The following is an 18,991-nucleotide window of genomic DNA, read 5'->3' as shown; positions in this document are numbered from 1 at the left end:
TGACACCAAGTGGAGTTCAAAGTTTATGCAAAGATACGATGTGAGGTGCATACATATCGTTCTGATCCGAAAAGAAACATACTTTTACAACCAAGAAGAGTGATACAGATAACGTGTTCCATAGATATATTATAGGATTGAAGTCAGGGTGGAATAACTCCTACATAATTCACAGACCGATTGTTAGCGCTCAGATCGCCTACTTGATCTTTTTGAAAGAAAGTATGAGGAAAACATACGATATTAGAAGGACAAGAACTTGTATCAATGCCCAAAGAAATGGAACCCATCTGATGAAGTATCGCATCGATAAGTCACTTATGTTCAGGGGGTATGGAGTGAAGAAGGATTTGGACTTACGTAGACATACTGAATCCTCCAGCCGAATAAATCGCAGCAAGTGCAAATCCGACTACCGTAGCTGATATCAAGCTTATCCCAGAGGCAATCACAACTGATATAACGGGTAAGATGAATATAGGCCATAAAGGTGGTTTCTTACTTCGTTTCCTTGCTATCTTCTTTTTGTTCAACGACGGATTATTTCGATTGCGATCAGACTGATTATCACGATAGGTGGTTATGTTGATGAAAATGGTGAGGGACGCGTATATTGAACATATTAGGAATAATGAGCCGAGCAGAAGCAAAGTCCAGTATAGGGTGAAATGCCATATTGCTATTTGAACAGTAAAATGTTATGGTTAGCATACCAGTTATACGCATATCGTGGTCTTAAGTGGTGGGGAAGGAGGTAAAGAGGAAGTTTTGGTTAGGGATGGGGAGGCGATATCCATTGACCCACCCTCGGCTTCATATAGGAAAATACCTCTCTGATTCTTCGTATCGTGCAGAGTTGGGAGATAAAGCGATGGGAAAGAAGGTGTGGTATATCCATCGGGAACAGAGACGGCCTATTGACAGTAAAAAGAGACTCAGATTTGATGCGTTCAGTTGGGAGGTTTGTCGGAGATGATATGAGCGAAGATCGAGATGACACTCACTCCTCTTCCCCTAGCTGGATCAAGGGCTGAGGAAACACCTCCCATAATGGTATCGATCAACCTCCTATAACCTATATCCGATTCCGTAACGTACGATCGCGGGGAGTTGGTGCTATATAATCATGTACATGGTGTTGTCTTATAGTTGTAGGTGGTATCGAGAAGCACAAGTTAAATGATGAGTATGTTTAGGTATATATATGCGTGTATAGGACAAGAGGCGTGAGTAAGGAATTCGATGCTTGTCTTTCATCAGCTGAAACCGTAAACAATAGAAGTACCGTTGGGAATTTGATCCCGTCGAGATGGTCTGTGCCTGGCAATCGTCATAACTATCAGCTCACCTTACATCTATACATCTGCAACTTGTGTCCTCATAAATAATGCCTATAGTACCGACTTGCCCAGATAATAGTTCAGGATGGTAACAACAGCGGATTTAGGTGAGTGCGCAAAGTCCCATTTCTACGATGGTTGGGGATACTGCCGCTAAATCAAGCTACCATAACCAGGCCCAATATCATCTCAGTATGCTGCTGCTGCAACAGTCCCTTTGATCAAATCACCTTCGTTATGGTTACCCAAGCCGGTGAGTTCAGACTTCTAGAGATGTCACGCCCCTATAGATTGATTTTCACACCGATTGGCTAACGTACCATTAATCGGACTGTACTTTCAGATCGAAATGCCAAATGATATACACCCTTTGCCTGAGGATATAACGGCCTATGTGAGCGATAGATCCTTTATCGACCTTCCAGATAGAGAGTCCTTATATAGCGTGCATATGTAGTCAGAAAGAAGAGTATCTATATGCTGACGATCTCACTCCTGCATTGTCCAGTTCGTTTACCCCTTCACACTAGAAGAACACGTTCTCTCCGTCCATCCTTCACCTTCCGAGATGATCTCCCAGAGACGAGCGAGGAACGCCGAAATTCTTCATAAGCGGGAGGTTGAGGAAGAGCAGAAAGAGTGAGTACGCTTTATGCAACTGGCTACACCTCCTAGGACCTGCACGGCACATGGGGACTGTCAGATCATAGTACTGGACTTGAGAGTTCAATTGAGCTGATATCACATTCCCATTGTTTTGTTATGATGTAGGAAAGAAGCGCTAAGAAAAATCGCCCCCGGATATAATCCATCTTCGGTCCTCCTCCCTTCGTCCTCATCTTCAAATACACCTAAACCTAGTCAACCCATACCATCCACATTCGATTCTCTCGTGCAGAACACCTCGCAGCAGCAGGGGAACGCTGGAACGATAGATCCGATGGATGATCTGGTATCTCAGTTGGAAGAGATGGAAGCGAAGAAATAGATCAGGTCAAGACTATATGTTTGTCTTCTTTAAATTATTGTTATGTTGTATGAACAGAGAAACGTATAGAAGCCGGTTATCGCGGTGCATTCAAGCCCTCTATGGTGTTCTCTCGATATATTAGTTCTAACAGCACCACCTATTCTCAAATTTATCGAATCAACTTTTGATTCTTCTGAATGGGAGAGTATACATACATGTGGTCACCGGGACTAGAGCGGTACATATCTACAACAAATGTTCGATACACTCATACAAAAGATCCTATCATACTGATACACTGTATAGTTATACAAATCCACCCTAACACCTGTCTAAATTTCTATCCTTACCTCTCTTACTTTCCAGCCACATCTTACTTTGTATCAAATCATCAGTGTTCAATACATCCTGACCCGTTTCCCAAAGTACTCCCCACATCTTAACTTTCAACCAATTCGAAGTACCTATCAACCCCCACCATCTACTCTTTATACCTTTCTCTCGCGCAGTGGAAGTACATCTCCTTAACCTACATCGCAGGGTATCTTTTGTACCCCTCGGTCCCAGCGGCAGGAAGGTGAAATTAAAAGAAGGTATGATCGAGAAATAATATCTGAATGGTAATTTCGATGAAGCCATCGGTGAGATCTCTTTACTCCATTCTACATTCACTGACGGTCCGTCTTCGCTCTCGGGGATGATGATAGGTTTATGGAGAGTGAGGAGAGGAGCATCGTAGAATATATACCGGACATCTTGATGATATACTTTAGATAACGGTGTTGACCCTGTACCGATTATGAGTAATGGACCGTGATGATATGTCGAAGAAGTTGTGTTGTAGTGTGTTAAGTAGTTTTTGGAAATGAATGGTTGGAGTGAGTCTAAGAGATATGGCCAAATCGATTCACCATCGCGTTTCTACCCAGTGGAAATCACAAATCTCATTGACAGCGTCTGTGATATTTGTCATCGTACATGACCTACCATATCAATCAATATGCCGACTTCTTTAGTTGGATCGTTATCATATATCCCTGTCCAACCATGTCCTGCCGCAGTGCTATTCCGATTATTCCTATCTAAGATATCTAATAGCGGATCGAAATATAATCTCTTCAATGTCCTCTGCGCTTTCAGATCTTTCAAATCATGACCTGCAAGTAAAGTCAAAGAAGGGTCGAGTATTGAGTTGGAGCTTAGGCTTGAGTAGTTAGAGGAGGGGTAACCGAGTTTAGGAGATGAAGCTGGAGCTGGGGCTGGACCAAGGTATGTGTCTATTTCAATAAAGCCGTATCCCAAACTGAGAGCGAGGTTCTAAGATTCGAGAAGATCATTCAGCTTGTGATACCATAGAATATTAAAGAGGGACCGACTTACCAAAGCGTTCCCTCCCTGCATTTCATCATTATGACTATTCGCTGATATCATCCTATCGGGAATTGACGATACGTCTAAAAAGATATGTTTGTTCAGATTTGATTTACAATACATGATTGAATAGATATGAGGTGAACTCACTCTTCCCGTAATGTTTATTCATATATGGATGCTGACATTAACAAACCAAAATCAGCCTTTTGCCCACGTCGGGAAACTTCAAAAATTTGAGGCTTCGATATATTATTGATTCTGTCAAATTGGACTCACTTTGATCCAACGCTCTTCTCGTTCTCCCCACCTGAGCAATACAATCATCATCACCACCATCACCATGAAACCTGTTAACGATATGACAAAGCATCTTGATAGATATCTGATGATTGACCCTCTGCGCTTGTTGGTGATTAGAAGGGGGGTCGAGGAGTTCGCTGGATGCAGATCATTAGGTCGGATAGGGGAAACCTCATTGACATTATCTTTCAACTGAGCCCTTGAAAATCGAAAGATATTTCCAATGTCGGATAGACTGGACATTGTTGGTCTATCGTTTCCTCCCTTGTCCATTCCTTCTTCTAAAGCATCCTGAGAGGGAACAATACGCAGTCTGCCTCCATGAGTCATAGTACAATCCCAATGGATCAATTGGATCTTGAGGAGTTGTCTAGGCCGGTATCGACACGACTGCAAACCTTCCTTCCCTCTGCGATTTAAACGTCGTTAAGCTACCGAGTCGTTGTACACAATCGTGGTAGACACAGAAGTCACCGAGCAGACAGACTAGATGGAGCAAATTGAACTGAGATAGAACAGATAATATCAAATCATCTTAGTCAATGTAAAGTACGATCAGAAGAGAACGCACGTTTGAATGATTCAGATCAGGCACCGAACGTTGTCGATCACAGCCTACAACTAACACCACAGCACTACTGTCCTACTGTACGGTCATGCCTTCAGTTCCCACCGCATTTTTCATCCCTCTTCACTTGTATGGCCTACCCATCTGATTTCAATCAATCATCCTCGACAAAGCTTTCATGTGAAGCACCCGGATGAACTAATCTCCTGCGCAGCACCTCAAAGGACCTATCGTGTACGAGTACTCTGGTGAAACTCATGTTCAAGAAGCGTGTGCTTGGAAGTGTAGGTCGTACGTGTCAAATGGCGACAAGAACTGACTGCTTCGACAGAGATCGAGGAGAATGAGTATGTGAATGAAAAGGGGATACTGCTGGTGATACTTCGTGAGTAGTATGATTGATCATATGTTTGGACAAATCAGACGACAATCTGCGAAGATCGAGAGCAGAAGGAAAGTAAACATCGACCCAAAGGACATCTTAGCTATCCAATTCAAGCCAGCTTCGAGACATCTTTGCTCCCCCTAGCTAGACGAACTCTGTCGGGTCCCGATTATCTTCTTCCTTTTACCCATTCAATTACCAGCCGACGAAAAAGAAGACGACGTAGGCTGATTCCAGTTGAACTTTTAAGGGTCAAGTCATATGATAAACAGGGTTTTGACTGTATTTACCTCCACTTGCGTGGTCCAGTTCACACGACTGCGTTTTTTACTTTACTGAACTTACTGTGTATTAGCGAGAGAGATGATTTCTCACGTATACGCTAGGCTGGGTGACCTTCACCGAAGAAACACTGACTTGGTACTTGATACGTCGCCCGCTGATATAACATTCATAGTAGAGGAGGATATCCGAGACAACAGATAAACTTTTTCTTCCTATCATTTCCCTCACACTAGGTCGACGTAAGCTACCATGCTCATGTTGACAGGATCGGGCTTACGGGCTTCCAAGATGGTTATGAGGAACTCGGTCATACCGGCCGTCTTTTTATGCTCGGAAAGGAAGAAGGTAAGCCCGATGCGAACGTACTGTACTCGCTTGGCTGCGTCGTAGCAAGATACCGAGCAGACATCGTTCACCATCATACGATTTACAAACCTAGTAGGATACTGCATCCGGTTACTGTTATTACTCTCATTGGTATTGTTGATCATTCATGAACGATCTAATGGATTAGAAAGTCATACACATTGCAGAGCGAAAACACACCAAGGCCACGCTTGAAAGGAATTCCATCCCTCCAAAGGACCCTCTCTCCCTTTTTTTGTTGTTGTCTGCTCAGAATCACACGCACTCCTGCCTCGACCCTACATAACCTTGATCCTTCCAGTCACATTACATTACTTCACATTGCTTCTCATCAATCTATCCAAACCCATACAATATCATACATTTTACTATCAATCATTACTGGGTGGTGTGACACAACATGTCGAAACCTGATGAGATACCTGCTCTTTCCTATATCCTCGAACCGGCTTGTAAGTGATTCCTTCTATCTATGTACTGTATGTCTGAGGTGAGCTGACCATATCATCATTGTGATCGATTACAACAATCCACTTCTCTTCGATCCTCCTGTCCCGACTATTTGTCAACAGTGGTAGCTTCCCTCCTTACCGTCGGATGCTTGTGGAACCGTCGAAAACCATCCGAAATCATCCAAGCCCATAATGTATCCGGAACAACTCCGATCCCCACCAACTCGTCAACGGACAATTCGTGGAACTGGAAAGAGATGAGATTCTTCATGTGGAAAGTCAAAGTACCTTCGAATGAAAGGTTCAGAATGAATTTCTTTAGTAGATTTTTGGGGATGTTCCCTTTCTTGTTGGAAGTTTGGTATTGGCTTTTGACGTGAGTACTAGTTTCGTCATCATGACTTTGTCTGTATCACCTGTATGATATGTGAAAGAGAGGAGAGGAGAGGTAATATGCTTTCTACCGTCCATCCTTCACTTATCCATAGCTTATCCCAATGGGGGAACACCTTTTAAACTCTGCTTTCGAGCAGCATAAAATTCACATGACGGTATGGCTAACACTGTATAACCCATTGCATGTCCTTAGCTACTGGATATATCAAATTGCTCGAGCAATTCAGGCATTAACCATGGGATCAGATTTCCGAGTCTTAGCTGAGAAACATGCTAGGCAACTTATCACCATCGAAAGAATCCTTCATATAGATATCGAATTGGGTTTACAGAGATTTGTGATGAAGAAAGCATGGTTATTGACCTTCTTCAATAAGTGAGTGAATTATCTACAGTGCTTGACAATCCCTTCCTTGCACATACTCCGACTGTATCCTACTAAATATACATCATCTCGTTCCGTTCAATTCGTTGTTGGACAGTAAGACTGATCACATCTCGTTGGATTCTATTCTGTTTTAGGACATACGCCATGGTGCATATCCCTGCTACCATCGCCTTCATGGCCTACTCATACCGATATTTCTCCCCTTTGATCTTCCAGTCGACCAGAAGAACCTTGGTACTATGCAATTGCCTGGCATTCATCGTATTTTCAAGTTGGCCCTGTATGCCACCTAGATTATTACCTTACGAAGAGTTCGGGTATGTCGATACGTTACATACTGGAAAAGCTGCTAGTAGTGAGTTTCCACTTATAACTCTCAACTGGGTTGAGGAGCTGATGTGATGATATTTTACAGTATGGACCACGAATAAAGTACGTGGTGCGAAAGGTTATGGTGAAAAGTTGAGCTGACGATGTCCTCTGCGCAGTTCCAAAACCAACTGGCCGCTTTCCCATCTCTTCATTTCGGATACAGCTTTGTGATGTATGTTATTACTCTTGATTCATGGAAAGGTCCTGCTAGCTGACATTACCTTTCTCGCTCATGTAGTGGTTTATCACTCTTGATTTACTCCCCTCACAAGCTCGTCCGAGCAATTTCACTGTTCTACCCACTCCTCATCCTATTAGTAATCATGGCAACAGCGAATCACTACATCCTCGATGCGGTCGGAGGATTCTTCGTTACCATCGTCGCGCACCGGATCAATCGATTAGTATTGAATCTTAGACCAATCGAAGAATGGTTCTTCTGGTTGCTAAGGTGAGTTGAGTATCTCTTCGATTTTGCTCGGAAGTATTCGCTCAGACATAACGAACAATGCAACATAAGCTAATTCTTGTTTTGTGTTTTATGTAAATTTCCCTAGGTGCGAGAGACCAATAGATAAAGTCCAATTTGATTCGATCATCCAAAGTGATAGCTTCATCACTGCGAGTCATAGAGATATGTCACAAAGACCCTTGATGAGTGGTAGTCCCGAATAAACAGTCTAGGTACGATTAGTAAAAATAATGAGATTGGTTTTTATGTATCATGTGTATCATGTGTTTGTCATTTGCCCAATGTCTCGGTACGGATCCAGGCGCGTTTTGAGAGAAATGATGAATGGTAGATTTGATTGGCAAGGAACGAGGTTTACTTGACAATCAAATCAATGCGTACTTTTGATCCTCTTTACTTTCCCCCACTTTTCAGTTTTCGGTGGCGGTGCTGTTTTGGAGATAGGAAAGATTCGTTGTTTGCTTATAGGGATTGATCAATCTGTTCCTGTTAATAGGTACAGATATTCCATCTCATCTGACATTGGCATTGGTATCGTTGGACCGATCACGACGGAGAACAATGAGAGAAATATAGGATAGGTATAGTTTAGCCGATTGGTGTTAGACCAAACTTTGTTTAACCGAAAGGTATGTGGTGCGCTGCGATGGTTTGTTGTGGTTGCTGGGAAATAACGCTTGAAGCGCTGCACTGGTGTTTGGTACCACAGCTGCAAGAGAATTGATAAGCTTATTTCTGATATCTACTGTAATCAATCTTCCAAGAGTTAGGAACGCAGATCACAGTGCAGTTTCTATTTGAATAGTGACAAGATTGATACATTACTGAGATTCAACATTTCGATGTGGCTACCCTTACCCCACTTTGATCGTTGAATAAAGTTTCTTTTCTTTTTTAGTATCAATCACGTACCTTTCGACCAAGAAGTAACGATCAATGCTCATTGCTCAACGTAGAGAAAACTCAAAGGACCTGTCTCACTGACCTACCACGCACTAAAACCATGAGGAGGGGAAAGAGGAAGAGGGCACGGCCATCTCACCATCAAATACAACCGTTGTAAGGGCGAAAACAATATGATCAGCGCTTTTCTTGTAGGGTAAGTCAGTCAACAAAAGGGGCGAAGTATTAACCATCACCATCACCATCACCATCAAGATCAAAATCAACCTCAGTGGATGCTGTATCATCGTTATTGATTTTTGCGAAAAATGGGAAACAGTAATGATTAATAAGGAAGATGAGAGTCAAAGTCAAAGGAATGTACGGTATCAAGTCGTTCAAGAAGATGAAGAGGGTTGTCGAGATATGAATACACCGTGTTTGTTGGTTTCGAATACAAGACTTTTAGATTGATATATCGTCATCTTATTCGGTTTTGCATTGGGAGGTTGGAAAGGACAAGAGAATAAAGTTACACACTGTCTGTTCTTAGCTTTACATATAGGAGAATCTACAGTATTCAGTAACGTTAAACTACCAGGTGAGTTGAGTTCTGCAGATACATAAAAACTCAAGGACGACCTGTTTTTTCCCTCCTTCTTTCATCTTCCCTTTAATCTACAGTAACTCCTTTTATTGCTTTTTCTTAACTTCTTCTCGGTTTTACTTTATTGTATACCCCTTTCATTTATTTATACCCTTTTCGCCTATTGCCCATCGCCCTTCTTCACCGCCCTCTCTTATCTCATCTTCCATCGTGTTGGGGAAGACAATCCCTCGCCTTCAGTTTGTTTGTTTGTGTGGGTGGTGAACTACCATACCCAAATTAGTGGTAATTTTTGATCCCCAACACGCCCTGGAAACACGAGTTTCCCTTCTAACATCGCCCATCGTCCTTCCAAGGATCTATTAACTGATCGATAGTGGTCATAGGGATAAAACATAACATCATGTCCGATCCGACTTTTTACCAACAGTTTTACTTGCCTCCTGCTTCCTCTTCATCTTATGACCCTCTCTCGTTTTCTTCCGCCCAACAATCAAAAAACGAAAACGACTCGCAATCATATCATCATCCTGGAACCGGAAACGACAATGGATCTCACATACCTACAAGCACGATAGACCTGAATATCCATTATCAAGATTCTTACCCTTACCCTTATCCTTATCAGGTGCAATACCCCTATAACCCCACTTCTTCGACATTTGAATATCAACAAACCACACAACCTCAATCACCTCCGGGTTCTTTCGACTATTCTCAATATACTTCTTCGTCACCTATCTCAGCCTCATTCTCTGTTCCCTCAGAATACTATCAGTCATATCCCATTGCTCAAGACACAAAATCCAACACTGTACCATCGTCCTCGCCAACCCAGTATCTGCCCCAAGTAGGAGTGGCGAATTATCCATCTCAACCTATAACGGACATAGGAGTTGATACATTCCCACCATCCGGTGCACAACCGCTGACAATCTCCAAAGAAGGTCAAATGATGGAGAGAGGGTATACTTGGCCTATGCCCATAGCTTTGGAAGGTAAGATGCAGGGTATGAATTTGGAGAATCAGAGTGGTGGTGGGATGTGGCACAGCGCCGAAACTGGTCCGAGCGTTGTGAACGTGGCGAATGAAAAGAAATCATTCGAAACCATCAATACCAGTACTTACCCTTCATCTTCCTCGTGCTCGTGTATAGCTCCGAGTATACCAACATGGGGAACGGAAACATCATCTTATCAAGTATCCACCACGTCACCGACTCAGCCTACTACTCCTCGACAGGCATTCATCTCCAAACCCTCATGGCTATCCTATACTTCACCTATCAACCATGGGTATCGACCTCAACTCTACCCACCTGACAAACAGCAATATCGATATTTCTCATCTACACCCACATCCCCATCTCACAAGCCGCCTACACCAATCCCACTCACCACTTCATTTTCTCTACCTACTCCTGTACCATCATCTCCGACTTTCGTAGTCAGACCTTCTCTCGAGATGTTAACCGCCAAAGTGGCTAAACCGAAGAGGAGATTACCAATTCCACCGAGAATAAACGGCTGGGTACCACCCGAACAAAGACCATTACCTTCGAGCGATATGGGTGAAGAAGGTAGACCAAGGATGTTACCTGTCGTAACACCCGAATACTTCTCACCCACCCATCCTAACTTTGCCCACAATACATCTTCCACTTCCACCGTGATAACCCCTTCCGAACCCCGATCGATGTTTGCGAAAGTATCAGTATCACAGTGCGATACCTGTCTTCCACAGGTACAAACTCAGAGTCAAGATACTTTCGCTTTCGCAATGTCGAATCCTCCCGACTCCTCCATCACCAACCTGACCATGCCCTCCTCGACTCACCTAATGGCGATAACCGAACCTCTATCGATCAACGCTCTATCACCATCCCAACCTCAACCTACCCCGTCAAGAGCAGTACTTTCCAAGAGGGACTTACTGACTCGACAACCCTTTGACCCTTCTGGATCTGGATCTGGCTCTTCCCGGCCTCGAACGGAGTCGGATGCAGTACGACAGAGGGGTAGACCAAGGTCCAAGGCTGGTACGGCCAAGAGACCTTCGACGGGTGGATCTACGTTGGGGATGGGCACTTCGAGGAGATGGAGGATTGAGCAGAAGCTCGCGAGTAGTGTTGGGATGGTGAGCTGACCCCTTCCTCCGGTGAAAGGGTAGAGCTGACGATCTCTACATTTGTGCGTTGTTCGTATAGAGGAGGTTCATGTGCCCGGATTGCGATGAACCGTTCACCAGGAGGAATGATCTCGAGGTGAGTTATTTTCATGTCGAGGTAAAAGAATGCGATTGTTTGGCTGATAAGTGGTATTGTAGCGTCACCAGAGATCAAAACATAGTGAGTCAACTAGAATCCACAACGAAGATCGTAATGTACAAGCTGTGAAGCTGATGAAGTGTTCATGAATAGCTGGTGAAACTCCGTTCGTCTGTCCGGGATGTGATAAGGGCTTTGTAAGTCTAACCTGCAAACCTGAAAGAGTGGGATCAAGCTGATAATAACTCGTTATTGTAGAGCCGGAAAGATAAACTCGATCAGCATATCGAGAAAGTCCCGGCTTGTAAGGCTATCGCCCCACCCCGAGAGGGTGAGTAGAACCTTGGAATTTCGGTAGTGCGATATGACTGAGCTGATGAGATCAAGCTTCTTGAGACTCTTATAGAAAGAGTACGGAGACCGAACAACAACAGGGTTGAACCTGTTCCTAATCCGCAATCTCTTCCTCACTCTCATCCACATTATCATCCGCATACGAACTCCACCTCGAGTTCTTTCCTTGATCGATGCGATATTCGGTTATACAATGCTCATATCGATGACAACAATTATCATCCGATGAGTGTTACAACCCAACCAAATCAATCTTATCATAAGTAACTCACACTTTGAGAGGTCAGGAGAATCAGCATGAACGAGGAGATATGGAAATCAATATAATTGGAAAAGCATCATCATGAACATGCTGTAAATAAGATTGAAGGATATTTCGATCAATCAAGACTTTCGGCATATGTATGTAGAAGGATAAGGCAATCACCAGTAGTCAGATACGGTATGTGGGATACTCTTCTTCTTGAGTTTTTGTACAATATGTTGTATATCACGAAAACCTTTGGATGGTATGATATGGGAACCAATGGGCATTTGATCTTTTCTTGTAATATGCAAATCTTGAATTTTGCATTGATCAGTGCTTCAATATTCTATCTTTACATTCAGCTACGTTAGAAAAAGACCCAAATCGATGAATTACGATTCCGATTCGATCATACGGCCATCTTATCCTTTATACTTGTTTTATTGATTCGAGATTATTGTCAATATCGCATGTTATATGTCCTTGAACCAACTTCGAGCGAGGTAGAATGGAACTTGACCTGCTCGTGTCATACATCATAAATACCCCCTATACCATATACCTCATAGCGTGCATCTTATAATCCCGTACCTTCCCATTCCTCCGCCTCACCTTCCTTCCCCTGTCTCCTCAACAGCTCCCTCAACTCCTGTTCTAACAGATCCCTAAATACGATCTTCTCGTCTCGATGGTGAACCCACCCTTTGGAGGTTATGTAGTCGAATCGCGATGGACCGGATAAAGGGGATGACATCCATATTTGTAAATTGGGGGGTTGCTTGTTGATCACGTATGTACCGTGAGGTGGGAGGGAGAGAGTCATTACGCCGGACTATGTATGGGTGAATGATTGATGGGAGGAGAGATGGGGTGTATGTTGTATATTATAGTAGATCGGATCATGGTGTGAGCAAAACGAAGAAGAGAATTCATTGGGTCAGCGTCGATTTCGAGCTCAAGCTCAACTTCAATCTCATTATCACCTGTATCAAGATGCTTGATGTGGATACCAGGAGATACGAATTGCTCACACTATATTCAACCTCCCAATCATTTTCTCCGAACTGTTCAACGTAAATCTCCAAATTCTCATGTAAGATGTCCATATCCCGTTCAGAGACTTGCTCGTACTCTTCTGGAGATAATGTTGATGCGCTGGAACCATAAATAAGAACATGATCAGCATGATCCATAAATAGCGTAAAAATAGGCTATCGATATCAATATATGGATTGTAGATATATACTATGTTTTGTATCTTATTTGAAGACAATGAATGGATGGAGTGAGTGGAAAGTAAGAAACTGAAACTCACGGTTTCTCTCCTTGTTCCGTCTGATACCTGGAGCTACTCGTAAATGCTCTCAGCTGTCGTTTGGGGGATAATGACGGTATGCGCAAGGGGGACGCTGGGTGTTGACCATGTCGCTGACCTTGAGAGGAGATACGTGGTACAGGAGCTGAGGAACGTAGTATACTCTGCGAATGAGAGATCGATCGAAAGCCTTTAGATAGGATGGATCGTGACGAGGAAGCCATGATGCTGTACAATAGGCCTGGAGCCATATGCTATATGTTATACGATGTTTGATGATGAGGCATCGAATGAGATGTAAAGGATATGTAAGTTGGACGATGTCGAGTTGATAAGTTACCGGAGCACCTCATCGGTCGTCAACTTTTGACTTTTGCTCTCTTGCCGTGCCTTATATGTGGCAACGAATCAAATATAAAATGTTGGGATATTCCAATGACATATACGTTGGAATATAAAGGAAGTCGCGGCATGGAGACAGTGGATACATAGCTCTGGTCATGATGATCGATAGGAAGTGATCAAGGGAATATCCTAACCTATGAAGATCGCAAATCATCTCGCAATCACTTCAATTTATCTGGAGACGCAGAACCCTTCTCATGCGACATCGCCATCGGTCAGATATATGATCCTCGCGACCACTCTACATAAGCAAATCAAATTGCAAACTACCATCTACGGCCATAGAAGGTATAAAACGCCCCATCCCGTCCGCTCTGGGAAGCTTTAAGCTACCTATCGCTCGGTCAGTACCAAGGTGGGGGACCACTTGGGAATCCCGGGTGCTGTAGTTTTTTTTTGGCGTGACGGAGGGGTACGTAAATCTATGTATCATGCAGGTATGAGAGGGAGGTGAATGATTATGAGTGGTCAGTGGATGTAATGGAATTGAACAGAAAGATGCACGTAGTTGTTTTTGCGTGTATGCAAAATGTAAGGATGTGTGTGTGTACGTACGCATTGACCACCGTGTCTATTGTTTATCGAGTCTGAGCAGGGACATCCTTGTAATCCTTGCAGGTGACGAGCACAGAGCTATCAGTCAGCAAGCTTCACTGAATGCGGCAAAGGTCATTTCACTTGCCATTCTCATTTACCCTCCATACTCTGACTTTGTCTAATCTATTGTACTGAAGCAAAAGATCATTATGTCCCAACCCTCCTCAATCGCCATCCCCTCTACCTTGCCCAATTTATCCTCAAACGACTTCAAAGGCGACACGAAGACTGGTGATCCACCTTCTTCTCCTCTGGAACAGGAACCAGTCCAAGTTTTGACACGAGAGGTCATAGCTGTAAAACTCATGGACGAGGTTGAGAAGGACAAGAAAGGTGAATCGTCGAAAGTATGGAATGGCCGAGAGAAGGTTGCTCCGGGGGATAATGTGAATGCGGATGAAGAAGATCATGCTGATGGGTCATTTGCTCCCCCCGGAGAGGTTTCGATCATAGACGAGCAAGGGAGCCCTCGTACGGAAAAGTCACTTGTGGCTAACGAGGAAGGGAATGTTTCTACACCACTTATTTCGAATGATAAACAAGATTATATCTCATCTTCAACACTTGTCTCGACTCCCACCGTAGAAGACAGCAAAATTATAGATGATCCATCAATTTTATCACCTGCTATCGAAGCCAGTCCCACTGCTCCTGCCGTTTCTCGCGGGACAGCATCCATCGCTCGGTACCCCAGAGGTAATCGACGACCTAAAGGATGGATATCCTCCCTCAATCATCCTCGAGCAATATCCAACCTTACCGACCAACAGATCGCTCTTACTCCTCCAAGGTCAAGTTCCACTTCTGACTTACCCAAGGTGGAGAACAGAGCCAGAGTATCTTCAGTCCATGTTCATCAACAGCAACGGGGAGGAACGAGGGAAATATCAGGTACGATGCAACATGCTTTCGCCCAGCCTCAACCTCAATCCCAACGTATGTCTCGAGAAAGTCAAGTCCAACACGGAGCTGAAGATGAGGATCGCTTCGGTTATGAAGATGAGGGTGTGATTGGTGATGGGTTACTTGCTGGGGCTATTGAGGAAGAAGAGCTAGCTGAACAAATATCGGCTGAGGATGAAGCTAGAATAAGATACGAAGTTGGTTTATCCCAGGACCAAGATGAAATTTGGATGGAATACGTTAGAAATCAATTATCAAGTTTGTTTCCTGATTTCTTCGGGGCTAATCCTGGTCAACTCCAAAGTCAGATAGGTGAAGCAACATATCTTCGACACGAATACCAACAAGAAGCGGAATCTGGATCCTTCCAAGAATCGCAAGGGGAAGGAGAAGTGGAAGGAGAAGGAGGGGAACAGATGGCAATGGAAGATGTTGTAGAGAGAATTGGATCACCGTTATTCCCAAGAGAAGATACCATTTCACAGCCGGACGGGCAAATCAGATCCCCCCCAAGAGCGATGATTGACTCTCCAACAGTTGGTAGAAGCGTATCGTTAAGAAATGGGCATGATGTATTTTCGACACCTGCCACCAACGATCGAAGTTTTGTCAGTGCCAGTTCATCAACAGATTTTTCGTCCCTTCCTACTCCGCCCTTGAGGTCGAATGCGGAATTGTTAAGAGGGAATGTGGTAATTCCGAATGTAAGAGATGAGATTAGCGGGTTGAGGGATGAGATTGAGAGGTTGAGAAGTGTTGTTGGTGGATTGGCTCAGGAGCTGGGTGCCGGCGGGACCGGTCAACAGCGAGAAATACCAAGTGAGGAAGTGGCGAGGGAGAATGAGAATGAGATTGATGGAGGTGTTGTAACTGCGGAGTGGCAGGTAGAGGGTGTATCGGATGATGAGGAGCAGGGTCGTGGACATGATGCCGTGCGGATGCAGGAGGAAGAGGAAATCAAAAAAGGGAGAGTGGAGGAAGAAGACAATCGAATAGGAAAGACTGATTCAGGATCAGTCGTGGAGGGCGAGATAACAAAGACAGAGAAGAAGGAGCAAGTTTCAGAAGCTTTCTTGAAAGTGAGCTATTCATTCCACTCCATCGAAATTGGACAGTAACTGATCTCTGAAACACAACAAGACCGCCAACATCTCAGCCGAGATCATCCGTCTTCTTGATTCACAGATCAGCAAGTCAGCTGAGAGAGATACAGAGGGCAGTGGTACTCGATCCGATGAAGCGATATTAAGCACGATGAACCTTGAGAAGATTATGCGATATGTTAAAGGACTCGGTACGAGCTGAGCCAGATGGATCGGGTTTAGGTGCAGTATGTAGCAGTATATCATGGATATAGCCACATCTATCGATAATCTTGTGCAGTGATGATGAACCAGGATGCATGCGGTTAGCTTATAACTTTGAGTGAACATTATCTATTCAGCCATCTCACTCGAAGAAGAGAAAAAGATGATTCCGGCGGTATTTAGAGTGTTTTCCCTCGATTAGTACCCTAGATTATTAATTGGGGTAATACCGTAATGTACAGGGTTCAATTTGGGCCTTTCATAAAGATTAGACTGGAAATTTATCATTTTCATCATGCTAAAGTAAGCTAGTGCGAAGAATGAACCATTCTTATGGTGCGACGACTTTTCAGCATGAGCCGAATAGATGGTGCGAAATGAAGTCGAGTTTCGATGTTAGCGTTTGATGTCGATTGTTTGGAACATCTATGGGATGTGTTGATCATCATATACTACTTACATACTACCTCTTCACTTTCTCTTAAGACTACACTCAACGCACATCCGATGAAAGACATTACTGTGCAACAATAACATTTAGAAGAGCACGGAGAGACAATCGCAACCAGACCCACCACCCTGTACATAACTCCACTGAAATCACCTTCTCCTAAATCTGACCTGGCGGGAAAAATTGAAACGCCATTGCACCACATTATGCCCATCATCCTAGCTTCACTGGTATTCGCATTTGCTCTCGCTGCCTTACCTTCCACTGAACCACTCTCGCCGGACGAGCAGGAACAGGCAGAGCATGTTGCTTATCTAAAAGCTGAGCGGGAGAAGAGGAGGAGGAAGATTCGGCAGAAAGAAGAAGAGGAAGATAGGAGAAGATCGGAGAACAGGATGCTCCGAGAAGAAGCTGAAAAGAGGCGGACGAGGGGGAAAGATTTGGATTTGGAGAAGGATGATAGATGGATTAGGAGGAAATGTGATTTGGGATTAGGATTGCATTTGCCATCTGACGAGGTGAGTCCAACTCATCTAGATGAGAAGACGATGAATGATCAACTAATGACAATGGCTTGATGATGAATTAGTCTAATGGATCATCGAGAGGACGATTGGTATCTGATATATATCCTACAAATGAACACAAGAAAACCCATCTTCGTAGATCATCTTCAGTTCCTTCTCTATCATCGACCTCAAGTGTCAGTTCAAGCTCGAGGGATTCAAGTCCTGGGAGCTCGCCTAAGAGGTTTAGTGTGACTCTTGTGTGAGATCCTGGGTACCGTGAGATGGATCTAGTGTCCGATCGATCATAATATATGTTAGATAGAAGCTGGTCAGGGTTCGATGGACCAAGATTCAAGATGGAAGGACGGATGGAAGGAGTTTAGAAGAGCTGCATCAATGTATCACACACGACCGTTAGATTCCTTTACTGTACTTGTTACTCAGCTTCATCTGTATATCCCATATAGATATATATATATATATATTCCCTTTGTACATAGATATAAAATAGCTCATTCATAGATAGGTAATTCTCTAGATGTATCGATATACAATACCAAAATAAATGATCCAACGTTCTCCCATATTGAGGATTATTTTAGGAACGCTTCGAATATCTTCTTATCTAGGATCTCCTGTTCGACCAATCTGCCGGTTTCTTTTCCCTACCGAACATAGCACAACAACACGACAGCATTGATTAGCCTCAAAAATCAATGTCATCCATCCTCGCAAACACAACTTACATTTTCGATTTTCAGTATGGTAGGTACACTGTTCACGTTCCAATCTACCCTGGCTTTATTTTTAGGTGCCCTCCATCTATACGATAATGGATGATAATGTCAGCAACACACCAAGGTCAGATGCAGCTTCACAATTGCCATTTGATGAGGGAAGAAACGAGGGAGGCTTACTCTGATATGCTACCTACCCAGTATATGATAGCTTCTACTCACGACCATGAGCATCCAAATTAGCTTTCTTCGTATTTCCCTTGACCTACTAAATCAGAACGCAGCAGGAGAGCCTCGACGTACTGGGTTTATCAGGTGCATCGAAAGCTTGTTTGACTGTTGATTCGACGTCTCTACAGTCCTACCCATCCCATTTCAATCCAACCTATCGTCAGTGTGTGATGGAAGATGATGATGTAATCAAGCTACGGGTAGGCTCACAGGACACCACATCTGACCATTCACTATATCCGAGTAGAAGACCAGATAGGATACGGGAGGAGCATCACGGGCATTGAGCGAGTTGAATACGTGCGGGAAGCTGGGGTTGTTATGTCCAACCGATTAGAGTTGACTTGAACCGTGTTAGGTAAAGTAGGCTCACGGATTAGCTAATAATGGCATGTTGACTCAATCGATTCAGACACAATATGGAGGGAGTACGGTTCTTCAGTATGTAGGATATATGTTGGGATATCTATTGGTTGGTATGATATTGAATGCAGTCGATACTATGGATATT

General features: G+C 43.6%; 9 protein-coding genes and 1 non-coding gene across 10 annotated transcripts; 6 read left to right on the top strand and 4 right to left on the bottom strand.

The window, feature by feature from the left end:
* Positions 1-129: 129 nt before the first annotated feature.
* L199_004347 (uncharacterized protein) lies at positions 130-1,049 on the bottom strand (the record flags this gene model as incomplete). Its single annotated transcript, XM_064890074.1, has 5 exons — positions 130-160; positions 240-290; positions 361-679; positions 806-914; positions 1,005-1,049. The coding sequence occupies 5 exons, from the start codon at positions 1,047-1,049 to the stop codon at positions 130-132; spliced, it is 555 nt and encodes a 184-aa protein (XP_064746146.1).
* A 376-nt stretch (positions 1,050-1,425) lies between these two features.
* Positions 1,426-2,328, top strand: L199_004346 (uncharacterized protein; the record flags this gene model as incomplete). Its single annotated transcript, XM_064890073.1, has 5 exons — positions 1,426-1,447; positions 1,517-1,593; positions 1,684-1,734; positions 1,849-1,979; positions 2,112-2,328. 5 exons carry the CDS (start codon positions 1,426-1,428, stop codon positions 2,326-2,328), a joined length of 498 nt encoding a protein of 165 aa, XP_064746145.1.
* A 303-nt stretch (positions 2,329-2,631) lies between these two features.
* Positions 2,632-4,227, bottom strand: L199_004345 (uncharacterized protein; the record flags this gene model as incomplete). Its single annotated transcript, XM_064890072.1, has 5 exons — positions 2,632-3,231; positions 3,298-3,627; positions 3,691-3,764; positions 3,832-3,862; positions 3,961-4,227. The coding sequence occupies 5 exons, from the start codon at positions 4,225-4,227 to the stop codon at positions 2,632-2,634; spliced, it is 1,302 nt and encodes a 433-aa protein (XP_064746144.1).
* A 1,761-nt stretch (positions 4,228-5,988) lies between these two features.
* Positions 5,989-7,871, top strand: L199_004344 (uncharacterized protein; the record flags this gene model as incomplete). Its single annotated transcript, XM_064890071.1, has 8 exons — positions 5,989-6,040; positions 6,161-6,416; positions 6,630-6,812; positions 6,959-7,179; positions 7,240-7,256; positions 7,313-7,368; positions 7,435-7,647; positions 7,754-7,871. 8 exons carry the CDS (start codon positions 5,989-5,991, stop codon positions 7,869-7,871), a joined length of 1,116 nt encoding a protein of 371 aa, XP_064746143.1.
* A 1,689-nt stretch (positions 7,872-9,560) lies between these two features.
* On the top strand, positions 9,561-12,045 carry L199_004343 (uncharacterized protein; the record flags this gene model as incomplete). The annotated part of the gene is made up of 6 exons (XM_064890070.1): positions 9,561-11,294; positions 11,365-11,421; positions 11,484-11,505; positions 11,578-11,621; positions 11,683-11,755; positions 11,831-12,045. 6 exons carry the CDS (start codon positions 9,561-9,563, stop codon positions 12,043-12,045), a joined length of 2,145 nt encoding a protein of 714 aa, XP_064746142.1.
* Positions 12,046-12,602: 557 nt separating this feature from the next.
* Positions 12,603-13,564, bottom strand: L199_004342 (iron donor protein CyaY; the record flags this gene model as incomplete). Its single annotated transcript, XM_064890069.1, has 3 exons — positions 12,603-12,857; positions 13,057-13,180; positions 13,341-13,564. 3 exons carry the CDS (start codon positions 13,562-13,564, stop codon positions 12,603-12,605), a joined length of 603 nt encoding a protein of 200 aa, XP_064746141.1.
* A 455-nt stretch (positions 13,565-14,019) lies between these two features.
* L199_004341 lies at positions 14,020-14,136 on the top strand. Its single transcript, XR_010449961.1, has one exon. It is a non-coding gene; the product is annotated as a 5S ribosomal RNA (ribosomal RNA).
* A 355-nt stretch (positions 14,137-14,491) lies between these two features.
* On the top strand, positions 14,492-16,550 carry L199_004340 (uncharacterized protein; the record flags this gene model as incomplete). The annotated part of the gene is made up of 2 exons (XM_064890068.1): positions 14,492-16,324; positions 16,386-16,550. 2 exons carry the CDS (start codon positions 14,492-14,494, stop codon positions 16,548-16,550), a joined length of 1,998 nt encoding a protein of 665 aa, XP_064746140.1.
* Positions 16,551-17,209: 659 nt separating this feature from the next.
* Positions 17,210-17,775, top strand: L199_004339 (uncharacterized protein; the record flags this gene model as incomplete). The annotated part of the gene is made up of 2 exons (XM_064890067.1): positions 17,210-17,521; positions 17,593-17,775. 2 exons carry the CDS (start codon positions 17,210-17,212, stop codon positions 17,773-17,775), a joined length of 495 nt encoding a protein of 164 aa, XP_064746139.1.
* Positions 17,776-18,105: 330 nt separating this feature from the next.
* On the bottom strand, positions 18,106-18,873 carry L199_004338 (uncharacterized protein; the record flags this gene model as incomplete). Its single annotated transcript, XM_064890066.1, has 6 exons — positions 18,106-18,177; positions 18,259-18,334; positions 18,430-18,463; positions 18,553-18,610; positions 18,691-18,790; positions 18,854-18,873. The coding sequence occupies 6 exons, from the start codon at positions 18,871-18,873 to the stop codon at positions 18,106-18,108; spliced, it is 360 nt and encodes a 119-aa protein (XP_064746138.1).
* Between the last annotated feature and the right edge of the window lie 118 nt (positions 18,874-18,991).

This window comes from Kwoniella botswanensis, chromosome 1 (assembly GCF_036426115.1).
Source record: "Kwoniella botswanensis chromosome 1, complete sequence".
In the NCBI taxonomy this organism is placed as follows: Eukaryota; Fungi; Basidiomycota; class Tremellomycetes; order Tremellales; family Cryptococcaceae; genus Kwoniella; species Kwoniella botswanensis.
Note: the sequence above shows the minus strand (reverse complement) of the source record. Positions and strands in the feature narration are given on the sequence as shown.